At 46.4% G+C, this 22,943-nt stretch overlaps 1 protein-coding gene across 3 annotated transcripts in view; it reads right to left on the bottom strand.

Moving 5' to 3' along the window:
- The window catches only part of KSR2 (kinase suppressor of ras 2), a 516,345-nt gene that overhangs the window by 391,552 nt on the left and 101,850 nt on the right, over positions 1–22,943 (bottom strand). For 2 of the 3 annotated variants that reach the window (XM_017887889.1, XM_017887888.1), the window contains exons 2-3: positions 13,709–13,849; positions 8,855–9,005 (exon numbers count right to left, since the gene is read on the bottom strand). In XM_017887889.1, the coding sequence (XP_017743378.1) occupies positions 8,855–9,005; positions 13,709–13,849 (292 nt within the window). Of the gene's footprint in view, positions 1–8,854; positions 9,006–13,708; positions 13,850–22,943 lie in introns of those variants that run through there. The other variant, XM_017887887.1, reaches the window with a different exon arrangement.

Below are 22,943 nucleotides of genomic sequence, written 5' to 3'. Positions count from 1 at the left end.
CCCTCCCTCCCGTCCCAAGGCACTTCTGAGTGTTCCCATCACTCCCAGTCATTAAGACTTCCCCTCCCCTTCAGGTCTCAGTTCAATCCTGAAGTCCTGAGAAAGTCCCTGAGCCCTGGAACCCAATACTTTGTGTGCCAGATGCAGAGAAAGTGCTGGATAAACACGGGTGGGAGGGGGAAAAGGAGGGAAAGGTAGAAAAGAAGGAAGGGGAGGAGGAAGGAAAGCAAGATCTCCCATTATTCTTACATAAGCATATTCATTTTTAAAAAGGAAAACAATAACCACAGCAAAGATCTTCCATTATCTTGACCAGAGGCTTTTCCGTGGGAAAGGAAAGATGCAGATGACCACAAATTATGAGGCTGAAAACCATCAAAATGCCAAAAAGAAGAGGAGAGAGAGAAAAAGAACAGCAGAAAAGAGGAAGGCGGCCACAGCAACAGCACTCTGAGAGCTGGGCCATGTCTCTGCCAGGCTCTCTTCTGATAAGACAGCTGTGGCCCAGGAGAGGAAAGTCTAGGAAGGGACCCTGCTGTCCTCAGATGCTGAAGTCCCCAGTCTTGGAATGGAGAGGGAGGTGGAGGCAAATGGTGAGAATGTGCTCTTCCTGCAGCCAAATCAATTTCACCCCAGGACCTCAGTCTGTAGTAACCACAGGGGAAACTGGGGCTGGGTCCACAGAGAAATGGTTTGTGGCCTTTATTTTTGTGGCCAGGGAATGGTTACCTCTAGAGAATAATCAAGCCAGACAGAAGGGAAGTAGTCTCAAAAGCAGCAGCAGTGCTGAGGGAGACCGTGGCTCAGAGGGAAGAGAAACAATGAGAGAGCTGGATTAGAAAGGCTGAAGCCCCTTGGAAGGGGCCCTTGGAGGAAAAAAGAGAGGAGGAGGAGGAGGAGAAGTGGAGAAAGTGAGCTGGGGGAAGAAAAAGGCTGGAGGAGCCTGGTGATGGTGATGATGGTGGTAATGATGATGATGTTGGGTGATGGTGGTGGGTGGTGATGGTGGTGGGTGGTGATGGTGGTATTGGTGGTGGTGGTGGGTGGTGATGGTAGTAACAATGGTGATGGTGATGGTGGTGGGTGGTGATGGTGGTAACAATGGTCATGGTGGTGGGTGGTGATGGTGGTATTGGTGGTGGTGGTGGTGGTGGTGATGGTGATGGTGGTGGGTGGTGATGGTGGTAACAATGGTGATGGTCGTGGGTGGTGATGGTGATGATGGTGGTAATGATGATGGTGGTGGGTGGTGATGGTGGTAACAATGGTGGTGGTGGTGATGGTGGTGATGGTGGTGGGTGGTGGAGATGGTGGTGGTGATGGTGGTGGGTGGTGATGGTGGTGGGTGATGGTGGTGGTGGTGATGGTATTAGTGGTGGTGATGGTGGTATTGGTGATGGTGGTGGGTGGTGATGGTGGTAACAATGGTGATGGTGGCATTGGTGGTGATGGTGCTAATAATTGTGATGGTAGTGGTGGTGATTTGCCTGTATCATCTCATGTAATGCTCCCAACAACCAATGTGGCTCAAATGATCATCATTCCCATCCTACTGCTTAGGAAACTAAGCACAGAATCATAATATGTCCTATCCACAGTCACAGCTAATGGGTGGCAGAGCCAGAACTGAAACCCAAGTTTGTTGGACTCCAGATTCCATACTCTTAGAAAATGATTGAGGACTAAGAAGGAGAAAGGAGAACGAGAATGGAGCCTGCTCTAGCCGCCTTATTTAATATGATGACCAGTTCCTCCATTCCAGAGGGCACTACCAACCCCGCTTAGCCTGCTGCACGTCTTCTTTAATCCTCGGCACTTATTCTCATACACTGCATAAGGTACGTGCTCATTAGGACAATAATTCATTGTCTGCGCCCCAGCCCCCCACAATAGAAAGTAAACTTTATGGGGACACACACCTCAGCATGCATTTCTAGAGATCAGAAGAGCACCTGGCATAGAATAACCATGCAACAAATTTCACTGAATGAGTGAATAATGGTTTTTTGGTTTCAGGCCATAGTTACCATGATAAGGAAAGGTTAAGTTATCCTGGCTCTGGGATCCTTTGATCTTGCTAAATGAATGGATGAGTATTCTTTGGTTTCAGGCTAAGGCTGATCTAACAAGCTATGAGAAGAGAAAAATGAGTTAAGATTTCCTATCTTCTGGGCTCCTTGGGCACTGGAAAATAAAGATATCCCTAAAGCCCAAGGAGAAAACTAAGATTAGCATTAACATCTCTAAAATAAAGCTACTTCCATCCTCTGAGAGACAGAGAGAGAGAGACAAAGAGGGACAGAGAGAGAGAGAGAGGGACAGAGAGAGAGAGATGACATATTCTTGGCCAGGCACAAAGCAGCCTTGCTGCCATATCCTTGGTCTCTATGTGAGTTCCTCAATACAACTTGTCTTCTGTCATTTAACAAACATGCATCCAGTCCGCACTTTGGGCCAGAATTTTAAAAACCTGATTTCATCACTGTAGGAAACGCCAGCTCTGGGTTGAGCTGGGCTTTTAAGATGAATACAATATCACCCTCAAGAAGTAAGAGTATGATGGGAAAGATACTAGTTTATTCCTCAGTCTGGGATAACATTTTTAGTTAGAGTAAAGGGAAGCCATCCAACTCCCAAGATGGTTAGAAGCTTCAAGGAACCAATTACTATTTTTGAGGGAGGAAAGGATTTTAAACATGAAAGATACTTTGACGATGGCTCACTGGTTCCCTCTGGTGGACATTAATAGCAAGCACATCACACAGCTTTTCAGGGGTAGGGAGGGGCTCCGCGGTGTAGATCTTGCAGTCACTGAAGTATCTGGTGTTCCGGTAGCCAAGGGCAAGCGGTCAGCTCAGTTTGCAGAGCCCAGGAAAGTCCTCATAGAGAAGCAGGCTTTGCACTGGGCCTGGAGAAGAGCAGGGATTCACCAGAAGGACAAAGGGAAAGAAAATTCTAGGCAGAGGGATGTGAGTACCAAGATGTGAAATCCAAGCCTCATCTAGAAAACTCTAAGTAATTCATAGATTTCTCAGATATTTAGGGCTTGAAGGGAAAATGTGAATGGTAGGACTTCAAGTGGAGCCAAACCATGAGATGTTTTGCAATCCATGAGGAAGACTGTGTTCTTTAAGCCACTAGTAAGTTTTCACGGATTGCTTGAGCTCAGAAGTTCGAGACCAGCTGGAGCAACGTGACAAAACTCTGTATCTACAAAAAGTACAAAAAAAGACTGCCAGGCATGGTGGCACACGCCTGTAGTCCTAGCTACCCAGGAGGCTGAGTGGGGGGATTGCTTGACCCCAGGAGGTAGAGGCTGCAGTGAGCCAAGATTGTGCCACCACACTACAGCCTGGGCAACAAAGCAAGATCCCATCTCAAAAAAAAAAATACATATGCATTGAACTGCTACTATGTGCTAGATATTGATCTTCATCCTGGGAATCAAACAGTGCGCAGAAACAAGTATGATCCCTGCCCTTTTGCAGCTTACAGTCTAGTGGAAAAGAGAGGCATTCATTTAAAAACAAATCGCTCCCCAAAAAAGGTAAGCATTAAAAAAAATTTTTGGGGGGGGGGGGCGGGTCACGGGTGGGGCCTCCAAGCCTATAATCCCAGGCACTTTTGGGAGCCGGAGACAGGCAGATCACCGAGGGTCAGGAGATCGAGGGTACCATTCCTGGGGCTAACCACGGTGAAAAACCCGTCTCACTAAAAATACAAAAACTAGGCCAGGGCGACATTGGCAGGCGGCCTGTAGGCCCCCAGCTACTCGGCGAGGCTGAGGCAGGAGAAATGGCATTAAAACCCAGGGGGCGGAGCTTTGGCAGTGAGCTGAGATCCGGCCCACTGCACTCCCAGGCCTGGGCGGGCAGAGCGGAGACTCATCTCAAAAAAAAAAAAAAAAATTTTTTTGAGATGGAGTCTCACTCTGTCGCCCCAGGTCGCCCAGGCTGGAGTGCAGTGGCACGATCTAGGCTATGATGTGCATTATTTCTATCTTTTCAACTTATAAGACATATCTGAGGTCTATTATTCCTTAAATTTGCAATGTTATATAACGCTGTGCTTCATCATTTTATTTTTTTGTTTTGTTTTGGGGTTTTTCTTTCGTTTTGTTTTGTTTGAGACGGAGTCTCGCTCTGTCGCCCAGGCTGGAGTGCAGTGGCCGGATCTCAGCTCACTGCAAGCTCCGCCTCCCAGGTTCACGCCATTCTCCTGCCTCAGCCTTCCGCGTAGCTGGGACTACAGGCACCCGCCACCACGCCCGGCTAATTTATTTTATTTTTATTTTTTAGTACAGACGGGGTTTCATAGTGTTAGCCAGGATGGTCTCGATCTCCCGACCTCATGATCCACCCGCCTCAGCCTCCCAAAGTGCTGGGATTACAGGCATGAGCCACCATGCCCGGCGTAAATGTTTCAAGTGGCACCATTACCTGCAGGAACAGCATAGGTGAAGTACAGTGTCAAGGATCAGAAATGGGTACACAATTCTTTACTAAGAAGTCTGAGTTGAGCTGACTCCGGTGCTGAGTGCTGTAGGAACATGTGAAAACAGGGAGCACTTGGCCATTGCTTTCAATGTGCCGGTGGCCCTAAGGCTGGCATCTGAGGCAGGACATAGAAGACTGAGTCTTAGCAGCCTGGGAAGAGTCCAGAGGGAGGCCTATGTGGAGGCAGGAGGATCAATGAGATCAGTGTAGGTTCAAACTGTAGTGAGGTGTGTAATGAAAGTGCTGCTTGACCAAGCATGGGGACGCATGCCTGCAATCCCAGCACTTTAGGAGGCCGAGGCAGGAGGGCTGCTTGAACCCAGGATTTTGAGACTAGCCTAGGCAATGACAAAGCGAAACCCAGTCTCTACAAAAATCAGAGAGGTGTGGTGGCATGCACCTGTAGTCCCAGCTACTGGGGAGGCTGAGGTGGGACAATTGCTTGAGCCCAGAAGGTCGAGGCTGCAGTGAACTGTGTTCACACCACTGTTCTCCAACCCGGGTGACAAAGTAAGACCCTGTCTCAAAAACAAAAATTAGTGGCAGGCCAAGCACGGTGGCTCATACCTGTAATCCCAGCACTTTGGGAGGTTAAGCCAGATGAATCACCTGAGGTCAGTAGTTTGAGACCAGCCTGGCCAATACAGCAAAACCCCACTTCTACTAAAAACACAAAAATTAGCTGGGTGTGGTGGCGCATGCCTGTAGTCCCAACTACTCAGGAGGCTGAGGCAGGGGAATCACCTGAACCCAGGAAACAGAGGTTACGGTGAGCCAAGATTATGCCACTGCACTCCAGCCTGGGTAACAGAGTGAGACTCCATCTCAAAAAAAAAAAAGAAAAGAAAGTGGACATTACCCGCATCTGCTAAATGATATAGCCTAGAACAGGAATGGACTTACAACATCGTCTTCCATCATGCATAGGAAGGAGGAGTATTCTTTCATGAAACATGCTATAATTGTGTATATGTATGTGTAGCTACATGGTGTGCATGTATGTATACCTATGTGTGTGGAGGGGGTCACAATATAAATTGTACTTGTATTGTCCATCTGGATCAAACAAATTTTGAAAAAGATCAGAGGACAGGGCCAGGTGTGATGGCTCATGCCTGTAATCCTAGCACTCTGGGAGTCCAAAGCAGGTGGATTGCCTGAGCTCGGGAGTTAAAGACCAGCCTGGGCAACACGGTGAAACCCCATCTCTACTAAAATACAAAAAAAACTAGCCGGGCGTGGTGGCATGCACCTGTAGTCCCAGCTACTTGGGAAGCTGAGGCAGGAGAATTGCTTGAACCCAGGAGGCGGAGGTTGCGATGAGCCAAGATCGCACCACTGCAGTGCAGCCTGGGTGGCAGAGTGAGACTCTGTCTCCAAAAAAAAAAAAAAAAAAAAAATCAGAGTACAAGACCTTTCATGGTCTCGCGCAGCCCAGAATCTTACAAAAAAATGACTATTCTGCCCCCATAAGGCTGACATAAATGCCTCTCTCACAGAAACTGGAACCTCACTCTACTTCTAAGGATGCTGCCAAACTCAGTAGGGTCTCTCTGATGAGACAATGTGAATTCTGAAAAGTAATTAAAAACCTAACCTCAAACACTCACTGTCAAGTATTCTGGGGGCATAAATGGGTACAAACTTTCTCGAAAGCAATATGACAATGTTCACCACAATTCTTAAAATATGTGTTTTGTTTTTGTTTTTGTTTTTTGTTTTTGAGACAATCTCGCTGTCACCCAGGCTAGAATGCAGCATCATGATCTTGGCTCACTGCAACCTCCACCTCCCAGGTTCAAGAGATTCTCCTGCCTCAGCCTCCCAAGTAGCTGGGATTACAGGTGTGTACCACAATGCCCAGCTAAAGTTTTGTGTTTTTAGTAGAGATGGGGTTTCACTATATTGGTGAGGCTGGTCTCAAACTCCTGACCTCAGGTGATCCACCGGCGTCGGTCTCCTAAAGTGCTGGGATTACAGGTGTGAGCCACCCCGTCTGGCCAAAATATGCCAATGTTTTCCTGCAAGACTCCTCTCCTATGAATTCACTCTAAAAGAATAGCCACAGGGGTCCCCAAAGACAACACTCAGGGGTATCAGGCAGCATTGCTTATGATAGGAAAAGTATGGCTATAACTCAAATTTCCAAAAATAGGAGATTGGTTGAATAAATTGTGTTAGTACTCAGGCATTAAAAATAAGAAGTGAATGCATTTGTTGACAAAGGAAGATGTTTATGATATAACATTGTAATTTGGTGCAATTTATTTTTAAGACAGGATCTCACTCTGTGACCCAGGCTGGCTTTCAGTGGTACCATCTCAGCTCACTGCAGCCTTGACACCTCCAGGACTCAAGCAATCCTTCCACTTCAGCCTCCCAAGTAGCTAGGACTACAGGTGCATGCCACAACACCCAGCTATTTTTTTTTTTTTTTTTTTTTGGTAGAGGTAGAGTCTTGTTATGTTGCCCAGGCTGGTCTCAAACTCCTGGGTTCAAGCAATTCTCCCACCTTGGCCTCCCAAAGTGCTGGGATTACAGGTGTGAGCCACCATGCCTGGCCTGCAATTTTTTTTTTAAAGACAGAAAACTTTCATATGCTTCTCACTGTGGGTAAAGAGAGAAAGTCACCTTTGGAGTAGATTTTGTATGGACTGAGTGACTGAGAGGCCCCTCCGTGTCAGCCACACTCATGTTCGGTGAGTCAACACCATTGTGCTAGAGGTAAAGAGTAACATCACCTTTACAGCTCGTCAGCCAGCAGTGATTGTGCCTCCCTGGGGACATTTTGAAATATCTGGGGATATTTCCGTGTGTCATGACTTTGATTTGGGGGATGTTACTGGTATCTCACGGGCAGAGGTCAAGGATGCTTCTAACCAAACATCCTTCAAAGCATAAGACAGCCCCCAGTGCATGGTCCGCACCCCCACTTTATTTTTGAGACAGGATCTTGCTCTGTCACCCAGGCTGGAGTGCAGCAGGGTGATCATGGCTCACTACAGCCTCAATCAATGTCCTGGGCTCAAGTGATCCACCAGCCTCAGCCTCCCGAGTAGCTGGGACTACAGGTATGTGCCACCACACACGGCACTTTTTTTTTTGCATTTTTGTAGAGACAGGGTTTCACCATTTGCCCAGCCTGGTCTGGAATTCCTGAGCTCAAGAGATCCTCCTGCCTTGGCCTCCCAAAGTGCTGGGATTACAGGCATGAGCCAGTGTGCCCGGCTGCATGATCCCTTTTCATGCTGACTGTACCTGAATCAAGATCTGCCAGCAAGAAAAAAATACAAAAGGTCACGCATGGAGGACTAGGCCAATGACCTGTTTCAAGTATGTTGTATTTTGTTCACTGCTGCCTCCTCAGCCCTGCTGGCACCCCATAGCCACTCAGATTAGAAGACTTCTCCAGGTCTAGAACAATATTCGACAAATGCTTGTTGAAAAAAGCAGGTTGAATCAAGCAAGGGCATCCGTGAGCCTCCACCTGACTCTGCCAGACTGATGCTCAACAGTGACACCTTGTGGTGGGAACTGAAACAACCGTGCTGATGGTCACTAACACTTCTCCGTGGCTGGCGTTTGCAGAGCGCATCCCTTGGGACAGAAAGGCCCCAGAATTTGCAGATAAATCATGAGGCTAGAGAGAAGCAGGAAGCCTCAGGAAGATGATATTTGATGTTCTGCTAATAAAGACAAACGGGTATCTGAGCAATTAATGGAAAACATCCAGGAGGGATGACAATATATTGGCCCCCAAACTGATACAAGTCACAGAGGTTATTTTATGAGGTGAAAAAAAAAATTTAAGCAATATGTATGGGTAATTCTAATTCTATTTTTTAAAGTATACATATATCCATTTGTCAGGAAAAAATATACCAAAATGATAACAGCAGTTACCTAGAGGGTGGGGCTTATGGTGATTTTTTTAAAAATCTATTTTCTGGTTTATGTTACAATGAATGCAAATCATTTCTGTAAAAAAAAAAAAAAAAAATAGAAGCTAGACATTGACCCAAAATGCAAAGGCACTTTAACATGTCTAAAGTAAAAAGACCCTGGTCTCCTACGCACACTCAACATTTTCATGTCCGGACCCTAATTATCCAGCACCAGATACCCTAAACCTCAGCAGGTCGTCCTGGGGCAAGAGTTCAAACCCAAGAGCTGCCCTTGTCGGCGTCTTCCGGCCTCCAAATCCCAGGTCCATGCTGCCTCTTCCTGCGTGCCACATTTGTCCCCCAGGGTTGACTCTGTCTCGTCCTGGCCTGCAATGGCAGGCACAGGATGCCGAGGGACCGTGGCAGCTGTTCTGGGGACAAGTCGCCACATCCCCGACCCCAGGGCCTGCTCACCTGACATGTGGACATTCCTGAGGCAGGAGAGGGAGGCATTGAGGCGGGCACACTCCTCCCGGTTGGCTCCGTATTTCTTCACAGTCTCGCACACCTGTTCATCCGTCATCTCCAAGAGGTCCTCCAGGCTCAGCTGGCCCGGGGAGATTTCCTAGGGGAGGGGAGAGAGGATTGTCAACGGTGGGGCAGGAACAGCATCTCTGCCTCCACCCCGCCCTCTAGTGGTGCCTAGAGGAGAACACTCCGCCGTGCAAACGCTTTGCACAACAGTGGGGTCTCCGAATCTCCGGTTTGCCACTCATTAGCTAGATAACCTCTGACCAGTTGCTCAACCTCTCTGGGCCTCACTTTACTCATCTATAAAGTGGGAATCCTAAGTGTTCACACTTGGCATGGTAGCGCAGGTGCTTAGTGCTATTATAATTACTACCCTGTCTGGCGTCAACACTGTGCCTGTCTCTCGAATATTTATAAGGCAGGGCCCGTTTTTTCACGTTTGCATGGCTCCCAGTGCCTCCTGCTCTGCAGGGACCCATCTGAAATCCCAGCACAAACCCAGAGCAAGCACAGGAAAAGGCAGGTGCGCTGATGGCTGGGCCCCACTCTGCTTCCTTTCTTCTCTGGCTGCAGAGTCTAGGCCTCACACTGATCTTCAGAAAACCTAATGGGAAAGGGATTGAAAGTCCATGCTCCATGCTGGAAATGAAACTAGGTTTGTTTTTGAGCCCCATGGGGCATGGCTTTGCATCCTAAGGCAAAGCAGAAACGCTGGAGTCTACCGTGGAGTTGGGGAAAGGGACCTAGAAAAGATAGGATTATCAGCTTAACGTGCTGGGCAAGTGAACTTTCACCGCCACCCCATGTTCCCAAAACAGTGTCTCCCCAGCCACCATCATATGGAGACACCTCAAAATTTGTCAAGCTTCTATATTTATGCATATGTATCTGTATGTATATATGAGTCTTCTTTTATAGCACTTACTACTCAACATCTTAACATATATTATTACTTAAGTAAAGGTTTTTTGTTTTGTTTTTTGTTTTTGAGACAGAGTCTCACTCTTGTCTGCCAGGCTGGAGTGCAATGGCATGATCTCAGCTCACTGCAACCTCCGCCTCCTAGGTTCAAGCGATTCTCCTGCCTCAGCCTCCTAAGTAGCTGGGATTACAGCCACCAACAACCACACCTGGCTAATTTTTGTATTTTAAGTAGAGACGGGGTTTCATCATGTTGGCCAGGCTGGTCTCAAACTCCTGACCTCAGGTGATCCGCCCACCTCAGCCTCCCAAAGTAAATAAGGGTGTAGCATATGGATGGTGATTCTAGGGCAGTATTGCAGAATACATCTACCCTCTTGTGGTCATGTTTGTGTATTACATGTTTGTGTATTACAAGATACAGCTCCCACATTAAACTGATAGCCAGAAAGAAGAAAACTGTCTCAGCACAAAAAAATTACCTTCAAAAATATGAGCTATGGTGCAAAAGTCGAAGCCCAATCAGTGCCTTTTCAACTCACCAGGGCAGGCAGGCAGCAGAGAGAGAACAATAGTGGAGTCACTTAGAGGCTTTCTCAAATAGGGACACATTGCAGATGAGCCCCTTTAAGAAAGGTGATGATCAAGGACCTGTTTCTGCTTGTTGTTTTTCTTAAACAGAGACAGGGGCTCACTCTGTCACCCAGGCTGGGGTGCAGTGGTGCCATCGTATCTCACTGCAGCCTCAAACTCCCGGGTTCAAACGACCCCCCCTCCACCTCAGTCTCCTGAGTAGCTGAGACTACAGGCAGGCACCACCATGCCTGGCTAATTTTTAAATTTTTTGTAGAGACAGGATCTCACTATATTGCCCAGGCTGGTTTCGAATTCCTGGCCTCAAGCGATCCTCCCACCTCAGTTTCCGAAAGTGTTGAGATAACGGACATGAGCCACTGCACCCGGTCCAGGATCTGAAGGTACAGAATGACTCACATTTGAAGGGGGTGATTCATAACATAAAAGGATTCACCTCTTTGATTCAGGATTCACTTGTGCATTTTAACCTTATGATTTACATATATATAATTTCAATTTACTCTCAAGTTTAAGATCACAAAAAAATCATAAAAGTAACATTTTTATAACATCAAAAATGGAGAAACTCTTAACAATCTGGGCTAAAAGGGCAGACACACCTCTGTTTGATAAAATAATAGTAGTAACAATAGCTGAAATGGATGGAACAGTTTTAAGGTTTTTGATAGATTATTATCACAAAGACTACTGAAAGTAGGCACTTTTATCACCACCACTTAGAGACTAGGACAGTCAAATTCAGAGAGGTTAGACCACTTGTCTAAGGTCACACAGCAAGTAATTGGTGGAGCCAGGATTCAAACCCAGCGGTTTTACTTTGGAGCTTTCTCCATACTTCAGTCACTTTACAGAAAGGGGACCTCTGGTGGACACATAGCTGAACTGCAGACAAAGAGCGGAAACCCCTCGTCTTCTCCCGCCCACTCCCTGGGTGGTGACCTTGGACTCAAGATGCTCACTGACTAAGGCAACAGCCAAAACTCAGGTACCTGCAGGCCAGGTAAATGTAAATGAGCAAGTCGCTGCCAGACAGGAGCTCAGTTCCATGGTGAACATTTCTGATTTTGTGAGTGAAGCCAGAGATCTGGGATTTTCAGGCAGACTCTTTTGGTTTTTAAGTATTGGCTCAAAATAAATGTCCTGGCATCATATTAGCCAAAAAACAAGAAAAAAATGTCTGCATATCTGATCCAGCTTGAGGGCCACCAGTTTTCAGCCCCTGGTCTAGAATCGTTTCTGCCTTATTTGCCCCCACAAGTAGCACTTGATAGATAAATGATCCTGAAGCCTCCCAAAAAAATTCCCTGAGCCATGCAAATACAACGCCATCTGTCCTTATACAGGACCATGCATTCTAAGGATATTTGCAAGAAACTCATCTGGGTTCTCTGGCCATGCTGAGAATGAAATAAGGAAATATGGAATTGTGCATGGTCTGATGTGCATATGCAAGATGGGCTGGGGTGAGGGCCTGGAGGAATGGAGCGGGGTGATGCTGCATCTAACTCGGGATTCTTAGATCTGGTGGGGCTGGGTGAGATTCTTGCCCCTGAAGACAAGGTCTAAAAAAGACAGGAAGCCTCTTCAAGCAGGAGGCAGGGAGCACCTTGAGAGAGGACTCTTGGTTTCACTGGCAGGGGGGCAAGCTCCTCTTCTGGCCAGCTCAGGGAGGCCCAGGCAACAGGAAAACAAGGCTAAGGCACAGTCCTTCCAACCTAAAGCTTTGCTGTCCATCTGAGCTGGACATCCTGCCAGCCCCATCCACTTACCAGCTAGACTAGTCACTTAGCTCTGAGCCTCAGTTTCCCGCTCTGTACAAGGGGGATAACAGTCACACCTACTGAAAAGGTCATTGCGAGGAGGCTGAACAGTCTCAGCAGTTGAGATCCTAAGTGCAAAGCCCTTAGCACAATGCCTAGCATGAAAGATGCAGTGATGTCTGCTGGTTTTATTAGGTTTGGCTTGGCCCTGTCACTGCAAATGGATCAGTCTCTGGGATCCCAGGGGGTAAGAAAATCTCACTATCCTCAAGATGTTAAGAATGTGGTCCAATCTTTGAGGGTGGACATAAGATGTCAGATGCCCACAACAGTTAATAGCCTGGCATCTACTGAATGCTATTTGGTGCCAGAATATGAGTTAAACTTTTTTTTTTTTTTTTTTTTTTGAGGCAGAATGTTGTGCTGTCACCCAGGCTGGAATGCAGTGGTGCAATCTCAGCTCACTGCAATGTCCACCTCCTGGGTTCAAGCAATTCTCCTGCCTCAGCCTCCCGAGTAGCTGGGACTACAGGTGTGCACCACCACACCTGGCTGATTTTTGCATTTTTAGTAGAGACGTGGTTTCGCCATGTTGGCCTGGTCTCGAACTCCTGACCTCAAGCGATTTGCCCACTTCAGCCTCCCAAAGTGCTGGGATTACAGGCATGAACCACAGCACCTGGCCTTTCTTTTCTTTTTTTTTTTTTGAGACAGGGTCTTACTCTGTCACCCAGGCTAGAGTGCATGATCACAGCTCACTGTAACCTCAACCTCCTAGGCTCAGGTGATTCTCCTGCCTCAGCCTCCCAAGTAGCTGGGACCACAGGCACGCACCACCACATCTGGCTAATTTTTGTATTTTTTATAGAGGTTTCACCATGTTGCCCAGTTTGGTGCCAAACTTCTGTGCTCAAGCAATCCATCTGCCTTGGCCTCCCAAAGTGCTGGGATTACAGGCATGAACCACTGTGCCCAGCTGAGTTGAACACTGTATAAAAATCATGTCATTCTATGATGTTGGCTATTTAAGAAGAGATGACAATCATTATGCACATTTCACAGATGAGAATATTAATGCTCTAAGACAGTATTGTTCAATATGGCTTCCACGGGCTCCATTAATTCATGTTAAACACAATTTAAAATTCAGTTCCTTAATCACATATCCTAACCACAAGCGACTACCACATACGGCAGCACAAGTAGAAAATATTCCCATCGTAGCAAAAAGTTCCACTGGACAGCGCTGGACTAAGAGGTGAAGTGATTTAGCTGAGGTGACTCTGTGAATATGTGGCAGAGCTGAAGGGTTCTGACTGACTCGGGAAGCATACTCTCAATGACCTCATTCAGACAGCACCAGTCATCCTGAATGTTTCCGTCCAGCACATATTTATTAAAAGCCTGCTATGTGCCAGGGACTGTGCTGTGCACAGCCAGAAACCTGCAGCCCAAGAGCAACCCAGGGGGTAGCTGCTGGCCAGTAAGGGGTAGGGGACGCAGGGGCCCCCCAGGTCACCTCCAGGACTTCCTTGCGCACATCGACGATCCGGAACCAGTGCCGTAGCTGAGGGAAGCCATCCAGCTCCGCGTTGCGCTCCTGCAAGGCCACCTTCTTTTTGCAGGACAGCTGCCGGCTGAAGTACTTCACCAGCTTGCTCTGTGGAGACACAGACAAGGACAGAGGACACATCTCAGAGGCACTGACACAAGGAAGAGAGACAAGAATCCCCTACAAACCTCCACCCTAAACCCAGCCAACTCTGTACTTTAAAGACTGGTTCTGCTACAGTGAGATCCAGTTTGGCACCTACCTTTCCACCTCGTTGGTGAAGATGGTCAAACAGGTGGCTCTAGCATCTGGCTTGGGGTTGGAGGAGGTGGCGCACATTGGTACCAATTCAGTGGAGGGCCTTTTGATCGCATCCATTGACACCTCGATTGCACACATCTTTTTCTATTTTTGTTTTCTTTTGTTTTGAGATGGAGTTTCACTCTTTCACCCAGGTTGGAGTGCAATGGTGTGATCTCAGCTCACTGTAACCTCCGCCTCCCAAGTTCAAGCAATTCTCCAGCCTAAGCCTCCCGAGTAACTGGGATTACAGGTGTGCACCACCATGCCTGGCTAATTTTTGTATTTTTAGTACAGACAGGGTTTTACCACGTTGGCCAGGCTGGTCTCAAACTCGTGGCCTCAGGTGATCTGCCCACCTCGGCCTCCCTAAGTGCTGGAATTAGAGGCATGAGCCACTGCACCTGGTCTGCACACATCCTTTGATCCAACAATTCCACCTGCAGGAACTCCTCCAACAGACACCCATACTGTACAGAATGACTGTACAAGGTTACTTCCTTACAGTTCTGTTTGCAACAGCAAAGGACTGCAAACATTCTGAGAGTCCATCAGTAGAAGACTCATTACATAAATGACGCTACAGCCAACAAAGAAACTTATGCAGCTCTAAAATCAAACCACAAAGCAGGCTCTGTACTGACAGAGAACAGTCTCCAGGGTACACTGATAAGTAAAAATACTCTCCCATTCATAAGGAAAACGTTTCCCTGTATATATCTTTGTAAATGTAGAAACTCTGTCCACAAGGACTCCCAATTCTTTTTTTTTTTTTCTTTTTTTTGAGACGGAGTCTCGCTTTGTTGCCCAGGCTGGAGTACAGTGGCGCCGACCTCTTCACGCTCCACTCGCAAGATCTGCCTCCCAGGTTCAAAACTTATTCTCCCTGCCTCAGCCTCCCAAGTAGCTGGGAGACTCGCAGGCCCCCCGCCCATCACTGAGAACGCCTGCGTTATATTTTTTCTGTGTATGTTTTAGTAACGACAGGTTTCACCGTGTTAGGCAGATGGTCTCAATCTCCTTGACCTGGGATCTGCCTCGCCTCGGGCTTACCAAAGGGTGCTTGGGATTACAGGGTAGCACGCTGGCCGGGCCAAGGACCCCAATTCTTTAGGGGGAGGGACAAAGGAAAGGTGGGAAAAAAGAGTCGGGGAAACATTTTATTTAAACTCTTTTGTGCTGTTTAAACTGTAAGTCCTACAGAAACATCCAAACATTAATTCTTTTAAAATGAGACAGACTTGAACCCAGGCTTCTGAAGAGATCCCATGACATGAGAAAAGAAAGTTTTTTATTGCTGGGTTTGTAAAATCTCACAATATTAACCAAAGAAAGGCAATACTTGTGTGTCTGAGCAGAGAAAACAATTTGGAAGAATAAACTCCAGGCCTCTGACTTGGGTCAAGTATTTCTTTATATACATTTCTTGTATGCATTCAGTAGTTACCCGATGTATAATACATTATCATCTTTTTTTTTTTTTTTTTAAAGAGACAAGGTCTTTTTCCATTGCCCAGGCTGGAGTGCAGTGATGCAATCATAGCTCACTGCAGCCTCGAACTCCCTGGCTCAAGAGATCCTCCTGCCTCAGCCTCCCAAGTAGCTAGGACTACAGGTGAGTGCCAACAAACCCAGCCTATATTATCATATTTGCAATTTAAAATGTATTTAATAAAGATAATTAAATAGAACAAAATTAGAATTCGGTATGGAGGTGTCTGTGGCATTTCAAAACCGTCAACCAACATTTATCAAGAACAAAGTCTGAATTCTAGGATCAAAAAATTCAGAGGGCCAGATGCCATGGCTCACACCTGTAACCCCAGCACTTTGAGAGGCCAAGGCGGGAGGACTGCTTGAGCCCAGGAGTTTGAGACCAACCTGGGCAATGTGGTAAAATCCTGTTTTTACAAAAAAAAAAAAAAAAAAAAAAAAAAAAAAAATCCTCACTCAGGAGGCTGAGGTGGGAGGATCACCTGAGCCCAGGAGGTGGAGGCTGCAGTGAGCCATGATCATACCACTACACTCAAGGCTAGCTGACAGAGTGAGACCATCACTCAAAACAACACAAAGCAAAACTTGGAGCCTGGGATGGCTGTCATGGGCTTCTATTGCTTTTGCTACCTGGTCTCCATTTCCCCTTTTACTGAAAAGAACACATCAACTTTCTTTCAAGGAACCTCCCTTCTTTGGCCCACAGTCCATCCAGCTGATGTGAGGCTGTTCCCACTGCATCACCCCACCACAGCTGCAGGGTGGGCACGTAACCCAGGCCCCATCAAACAGCCGTACTTGGGTCAAGGGCAATCACGGATCCAGCTGGGCCACTGAGACCCCACCAGGACCTCTTCTAAGCACTCAGGACATAGCCATAGCACACCCTCCAGGGCTGCCAGGTGGTGTCATGGAAGACAGGAGCTGCCTGGGCCATCGTCCCTGCTGCCATCTGGGAGCCTCCTGACACTGAAGCCCATTTGGAAGATAGCAGAGCCAAGAGATGGAGTCACATTCTCAGCCATAGCCATCATCTGAGCCCCAGCACTGAGCGGAGAAACCAGATCTCCCTGGACTCTGCAGTGATGTGCGCCAATAAATTCTCTTCTTTTGCTTAAGCTGCAGTGAGCTGGATTTCTGTCGCTAAAGCCTCCTGACTCATAGGGAAATTAAAAAACATGGAGTCCACCTCCTTGAGGGAGTCTTGGCATCCCTGCTATACTGGTTTCCTGTGGCTGCTGTCATGAATAACCACATACTAAGTGTCTAAAAACAACACAAACATACTGATCTCGCAGTTCTGGAGATCAAAAGTCCTAAATCAGTCTCATGGGGCTAAAGTCAAGGTGTCAACAGGGCTGGTTACTTCTGGAGACTCCAGGCAAGAATCAGTTTCCTTCCCTTTTCAGTGATCAGAGGCTGCCCACATGCCTTGGCTTCTGGCCCCTTCCCCACATCACTCCAACCACTTCCTCCATCACCACATCTCCTGCTACTGCCTCTTATCCTCCTGCTTCCCTCTTATACAGACCCTTGCAATGATCTGGGACCCACCCAGACAACCCAGGGCAATCTCCCCATTTCAAGATCCTTATCTTACATCTGCAAAGTCCTTTTTCCCATGTATGGTCACACAATCACAACTTCTGGGGAGGAGGAGGTAGAAATTATTGGGGGACTGTTATTTAGCCCACCACACCTGTGCACTTACCCGGGCAAGTGGTTCAACTCTACCTGGAGGAGAGGGGAGGGGCTGAGGAAAGGCACCCCCAGCAGAGGTCAGGGCCCATGAGACGACCATCCAAGAAGAGCATCCAGAAATAGCAATGGCCCAGTGAAGTTGGGAGATTAGGTAAATACAGAAAATTGAGCAAATAAACAAATCTATTGAGCATTATTTTTCTTCCTGTCTGAGAAGAGTGACACGGATGTGGGATGGGAAAAGCTAGACTAAATCCTGTGGTATTGGTTTGGGAAGAGTTACTCCATACATATAGATATAAAAATAAATGCTGATATAAATGTATGTGTGTGTATGTATACATATATGCACTGCACACACACACACACACACACACATATATATATATGTTGCCTATATTGTCCACTGAAGGGACTCAGATTTACTCCAAAAGGTGAGTTCTGGGCTATATTAGTTTACAAGGACTGCTGTAACAAAGGACCACAAGTTGGATGGTTCGAACAGGAAACATTTCCAGTGTCACAGTTCTGGAGGCTAGAAGTTTGAAATCAAGGTGTCAGTGGGGCCATGCTCCCCCTGAAGGCACTGGGAAAGGCCCTGCGACAGACCTCTGTCCTCGCTTCTGAGAATCCCGTGGCTTGTGGCAGCCAAACTTCAGTCTTCACACAGCATTCTCCCTATATGTGTGCCTGTGTCCAAATTTTCCCTTTTTACAAGGACGCCAGTCATTTTGGACTAGTATGAACTCACCTAAACTAATTACATCTGCAACAACCCTATTTCCAGATAAGGTCATATTCTGAGACATTGAGGATTAGGATTTCAACATATGAATCTTGGGGTATCACAACTGGAACCAGAACACGGACCTTTGAAACCCAAAAGCAAGAATGACCCCCTGACCACCCCAATCTGACCATCTGTCTGCAAAGACACTGCATTCATCCTAGATCAGGGACCTGGGTAACACAGCGAGACTCCATCTCAAAAACATAACAATAGTAATTAATTAATTTAAAAAATAAAATAAAAAACTAATCAGGTTTAAATCACTAAACATTCTTTAAAAGCCCAATATATCATTTATCTAGTTTTTTTTAAGTACAGGTTACCGTTATACTGCAAGAGAATGTACTTTTAATCGGATAGAAAACTGTGTCTTCCTAATTCGTAATTTAAGTTCTGATTTTGAAATTAGTAGGGTTTAATTGAATCCATCCTATTTATAGAAATTATGTGAAAGATACACAAACCTACATCATTGGCAATATCTGCAAATATGGCTTTGTACCAAGTGGTTTTCCTCAGCCTTTTCTTCTGAATAAATGAGGTTTTACTGTTCATTATTCTGTATCTATGTATGCCTGCTTATGTTGTATTTCAAATATTGCAAAACAAAGAAGGATCTGGCCCCTTTAAAAAATAATAATAAATGAGCATGCTTTATCAATTTCTTCCCTTCCCTTCCCTTCCGTCCCTTCCCTTCCCTCCCCTCCCCTCCTCTCTTCTCTTCTTTTGTTTTTTGAGACAGGGTCTCACCGTGTTACCCAGGCTGGTCTTGAACTCCTGGACCCAAGCAATCCATTCACTTCAGCCTCCCAAGATGCTGGAACTACAGGTGTGAGCCACCGTGCCCAGCCTCAATTTCTTAAACAAAAGAGGTAATGTCAACTGGGAAGCCAGTGATGTCATGCATCATACCTTTAAAAAAGTCACAGAAAATTGAAAAACTAGGCTAAGACCAGAAGTTAAATGGCAGGACCATTGGAACCATGGTACTGTCTTATGCAAACATCTGCTGGAGAATAGTAGTGTTTCCCAACTGCGGGTATCACTGATAACTTGAGAGGTGGTACCCAGGCGTAGTGTTAAATAACATCATATCATAAGGTGAGCACTTTCTTCTCCATCCAAATTTTTCTCCAGCCATCTGACTATATCAAGGAGACAGTCTCTGTTGAATGATACTATGTCTTTAACAACTCTCTAACCTCTGGTAATCTCTCTCTTTTTTTTATTTTATTTTATTTTATTTTTTTGAAACAAGGTCTCACTCTGTCACCCAGGATGGAGTGCAGTGGTGTGATCATGGCTCACTGCAGTCTCGACCTCCTTGGCTCAAGCCATCCTCCCACCTCAGCTTCTCATGTAGCTGGGACAACAGGTATGTACCACCATGCCTGGCATGGGCCAACACACCATGCCTTTTTTTATTTTTTGTAGAGATGGGCTTTACTTGGTTGCCCAGGCTGGTCTCTAACTCCTGGACTCAAGCAACCCTCCTGCCTCAGCCTCCCAAAGTGCTGGGATGATAGGCAGGAGCCACTGCTCTTTTTATAACAGAGCACAGGACAGTCTCAGAGCCTTCGGCAGGTAACAATATGAAACACAATTTCATGACACTTGTGTTTACATTGTATTTATTTTCTTCATTGTCTTCCATTTATGGCAAGTGACACTAGTTTTCCATTACAATAGCTGCACATGGTTTAATTTTTAAATACACGCATGTTAAAAAATGGAGTTGGTTTAAAGAAAACACAGATGTGGCAAAAAGTATGATGGTAGTATCAAACTGATGCATTTGGAGAAACACTGTCCTACAAAATACAGTTCTGACTCCTTAAACTATTACTTGGGGCTTAACCCTACTCCATTTCTCCTTCCTTGCCTCATTCATTTCCATGTAATTCCCTAAACAGGGCCAGGCACAGTGGCTCAAACCTGCAATCCCAGCACTTTGGGAGGCCGAAGTGGGAGGATCGCTTGAGCTCAGGAGTTCGAGACCAGCCTGGCCAACATGGTAAGACCCTATCTCTACTAAAAATACAAAAATGAGCCAGGCATGGTGTTACGTGCCTGTGGTCCCAGATACTCAGGAGGCTGAGGTGCGAAGGTGGCTTGAGCCCAGGAGGTCGAGGCTGCAGTGAGCTGTGTTCATGCCACTGCACTACAGCCTGGGCAACAAAGCGAGAGCTTGTATTTAAAAAAAAAAAAAAAAAAAAAGGGAAAATTACCTAAACACATGCAGGACCTCAAATGTCACCTCCCTGCTTCCTCCTACCTGGAAGTCCTTTCCATACCCACCTGAGGAAGGGTATAAAAATGACCTGAGGCTGGGCACGGTGGCTCACACCTGTAATCCCAGCACTTTGGGAGGTCGAGGTGGGTGGATCACGAGGTCAGGAGATCGAGACCATCCTGGCTAACACGGTGAAACCCCGTCTCTACTGAAAATACAAAAAAATTAGCTGGGCGTGATGGCGGGCGTCTGTAGTCCCAGCTACTCGGGAGGCTGAGACAGGAGAATGGCGTGAACCCGGGAGGCGGAGCTTGCAGTGAGCCGAGATTGCACCACTGCACTCCAGCCTGGGAGATGGAGCAAAACCCCGTCTCAAAAAAAAAAAAAAAAAAAAGACCTGAATCCTTTACACCCCTCCTGTGTCCACACCCTTTGCAATGTCACTTTGCAGTTGATTCACCAAAGGGGTGCCGTCTGTGTCCACGCCTTTTCAATGATGCTGGCTATGTGACTTGCCTCAGCCAATAGAAGGAGGCCTGTGTGCTTCTACTTGCTGGCTTGGACCCCTGTCATCTTCATGAGAATGTGTCCAGGCTAGTCAGCTGAAGGATAAAAGACTACATGGTGCAGAGTCAAGTCTTCCCAGACATCGCAGCCAAAACCATCCTAGCTCAGTTGACGGCCAACTCTTGCCTGGCTATTGGCTATAAGTGAAGCCATCCCAGATCAGAGGAGCCACCAATCTACTGCTGATCCCAGAGGCATGGCCAATAAATGCTTATGTCATGTGCCACAGGGGTTTTGTGTTTGTTATACAGCATTATAGGGACCTGTAGCTAACTGATACACCACCACATCAATGCATGATCTCCAAAGCCCACCTCAAATGCCACCTGCTCCAGCAGGACCTTATAAATTCTTTCTCGGGACTTTATTTGTACACACTGTATTATAGAATTATTCACAATTTTTCTTGCATTATAACTGACCAAGAAGACACTAGATCCCTTAAAGGGCTAAGATGTCCTTGCTAGATTTGGAAGAGTAAATGAAATAAATATAACAATAAAAATACGGCCGGGCACGGTGGCTCACGCCTGTAATCCCAGCAGTTTGGAAGGCCGAGGTGGGTGGATCACCTGAGGTCAGGAGTTCGAGACTAGCCTCATCAACATAGTGAAACCCTGTCTCTACTAAAAATACAAAAATTAGTCAGGCATGGTGGTGCACGCCTGTCGTCCCAGCTACTCGGGAGGCTGAGGCAGGAAGCTTTTGAACCCAAGAGGTGGAGGTTGCAGTGAGCTGAGATCATGCCACTGCATGCCAGCCAGGGCAACAGAGCAAGACTCTGTCTCAAAAAACTAACTAACTAACTAACTAACTAACTAACTAAATAAATAAATAAATAAATAAATAAATAAATAAATAAAAATAGAAGTACCATTTCTAAGCACTTCCCCCATGGGCCAGGCCCATGCTGAATGTCACACATGCATTATTTCAATATATCCTTACATTCCCAGGAACTAGGTGCTATTAACATCTACATTGCACCAAAGAAGAAACTAGGCATAGAGAAGTTATTAGGCCATTTGCTCACAATCACACAGCTAGTAAGTGCAGAGCCAAGATTCAAACCCAGTCTAATTCAAACACTCCAAAGTTACAGAAAGGATAACCTCAATTTAATTTACTTCAATTATTTAATAAATGCATGCATTTTTTTTTTTTTGAGACAGAGTCTCACTCTGTTGCCCAGGCTGGAGTGTAGTGGCATGATCTCAGCTCACTGTAATCTCTGCCTCCAAGGTTCAAGCAATTCTCCTGCCTCAGCCTCCCGAGTAGATGGGACTACAGGTGTGTGCCACCACACGCAACTAATTTTCGTATTTTCAGTAGAGACGGGGTTTTGGGTCATGTTGGCCAGGTTGGTATCGAACTCCTGACCTCAGATGATCCTCCTGCCTCAGTCTCCCAAAGTGCCAGGGTTACAAGAGTGAGCCACTGTGCCCAGCCGCATATATTTTCCTTGTAAGAAAGTTAGGACATTTCAGGCCAGGCGTGGTGGCTCATGCTTGTAATCCCAGCACTTTGGGAGGCCGAGGCGGGCGGATCACCTGAGGTCAGGAGTTTGAGACCAGCCTGGCCAACATGGTGAAACACCGTCTCTACTAAAAATGCAAAAATTAGATGGGTGTGGTGGCAGGCACCTATAATCCCAGCTACTCGGGAGCCTGAGGTAGGACAATTGCTCGAACCCAGGAGATGGAGGTTGCAGTGAGCCAAGATCACACCACTGCACTCCAGCCCGGGCGACAGAGCAAGACTCCATCTCAAAAAAATAAAAATAATTAAAAGAAAGTTTGAACATTTCAGATTAGGCCAGAGCTCGCTTCGACCACTCCCACAAATGCAGATCCCGTCCCTGGAGGCAGAGCAGGTAATCGCTGAGACTAGTTAGGTGCCCCTCTTTCCAGACGTTGATCTGTGAATTTTCACAAATACATACAGATCTGTTGAAACGCTGCAATGTGGCTTTATATGTACGATTTCTTTTTTCCTCTCACATAAATGGTATCACACAGCATGCACTTTTGTGCACTTGCTTTTTTCACTCAGTAGTAAGCCCTGAGTATCTTTCCATGTTAATCCATACAGATCTGCCTCGTTCTTTTTAATCTTCT

Source organism: Rhinopithecus bieti, unplaced genomic scaffold, assembly GCF_001698545.2.
Source record: "Rhinopithecus bieti isolate Rb0 unplaced genomic scaffold, ASM169854v2 scaffold_17010, whole genome shotgun sequence".
NCBI classification, from domain to species: domain Eukaryota; kingdom Metazoa; phylum Chordata; class Mammalia; order Primates; family Cercopithecidae; genus Rhinopithecus; species Rhinopithecus bieti.
Note: the sequence above shows the minus strand (reverse complement) of the source record. Positions and strands in the feature narration are given on the sequence as shown.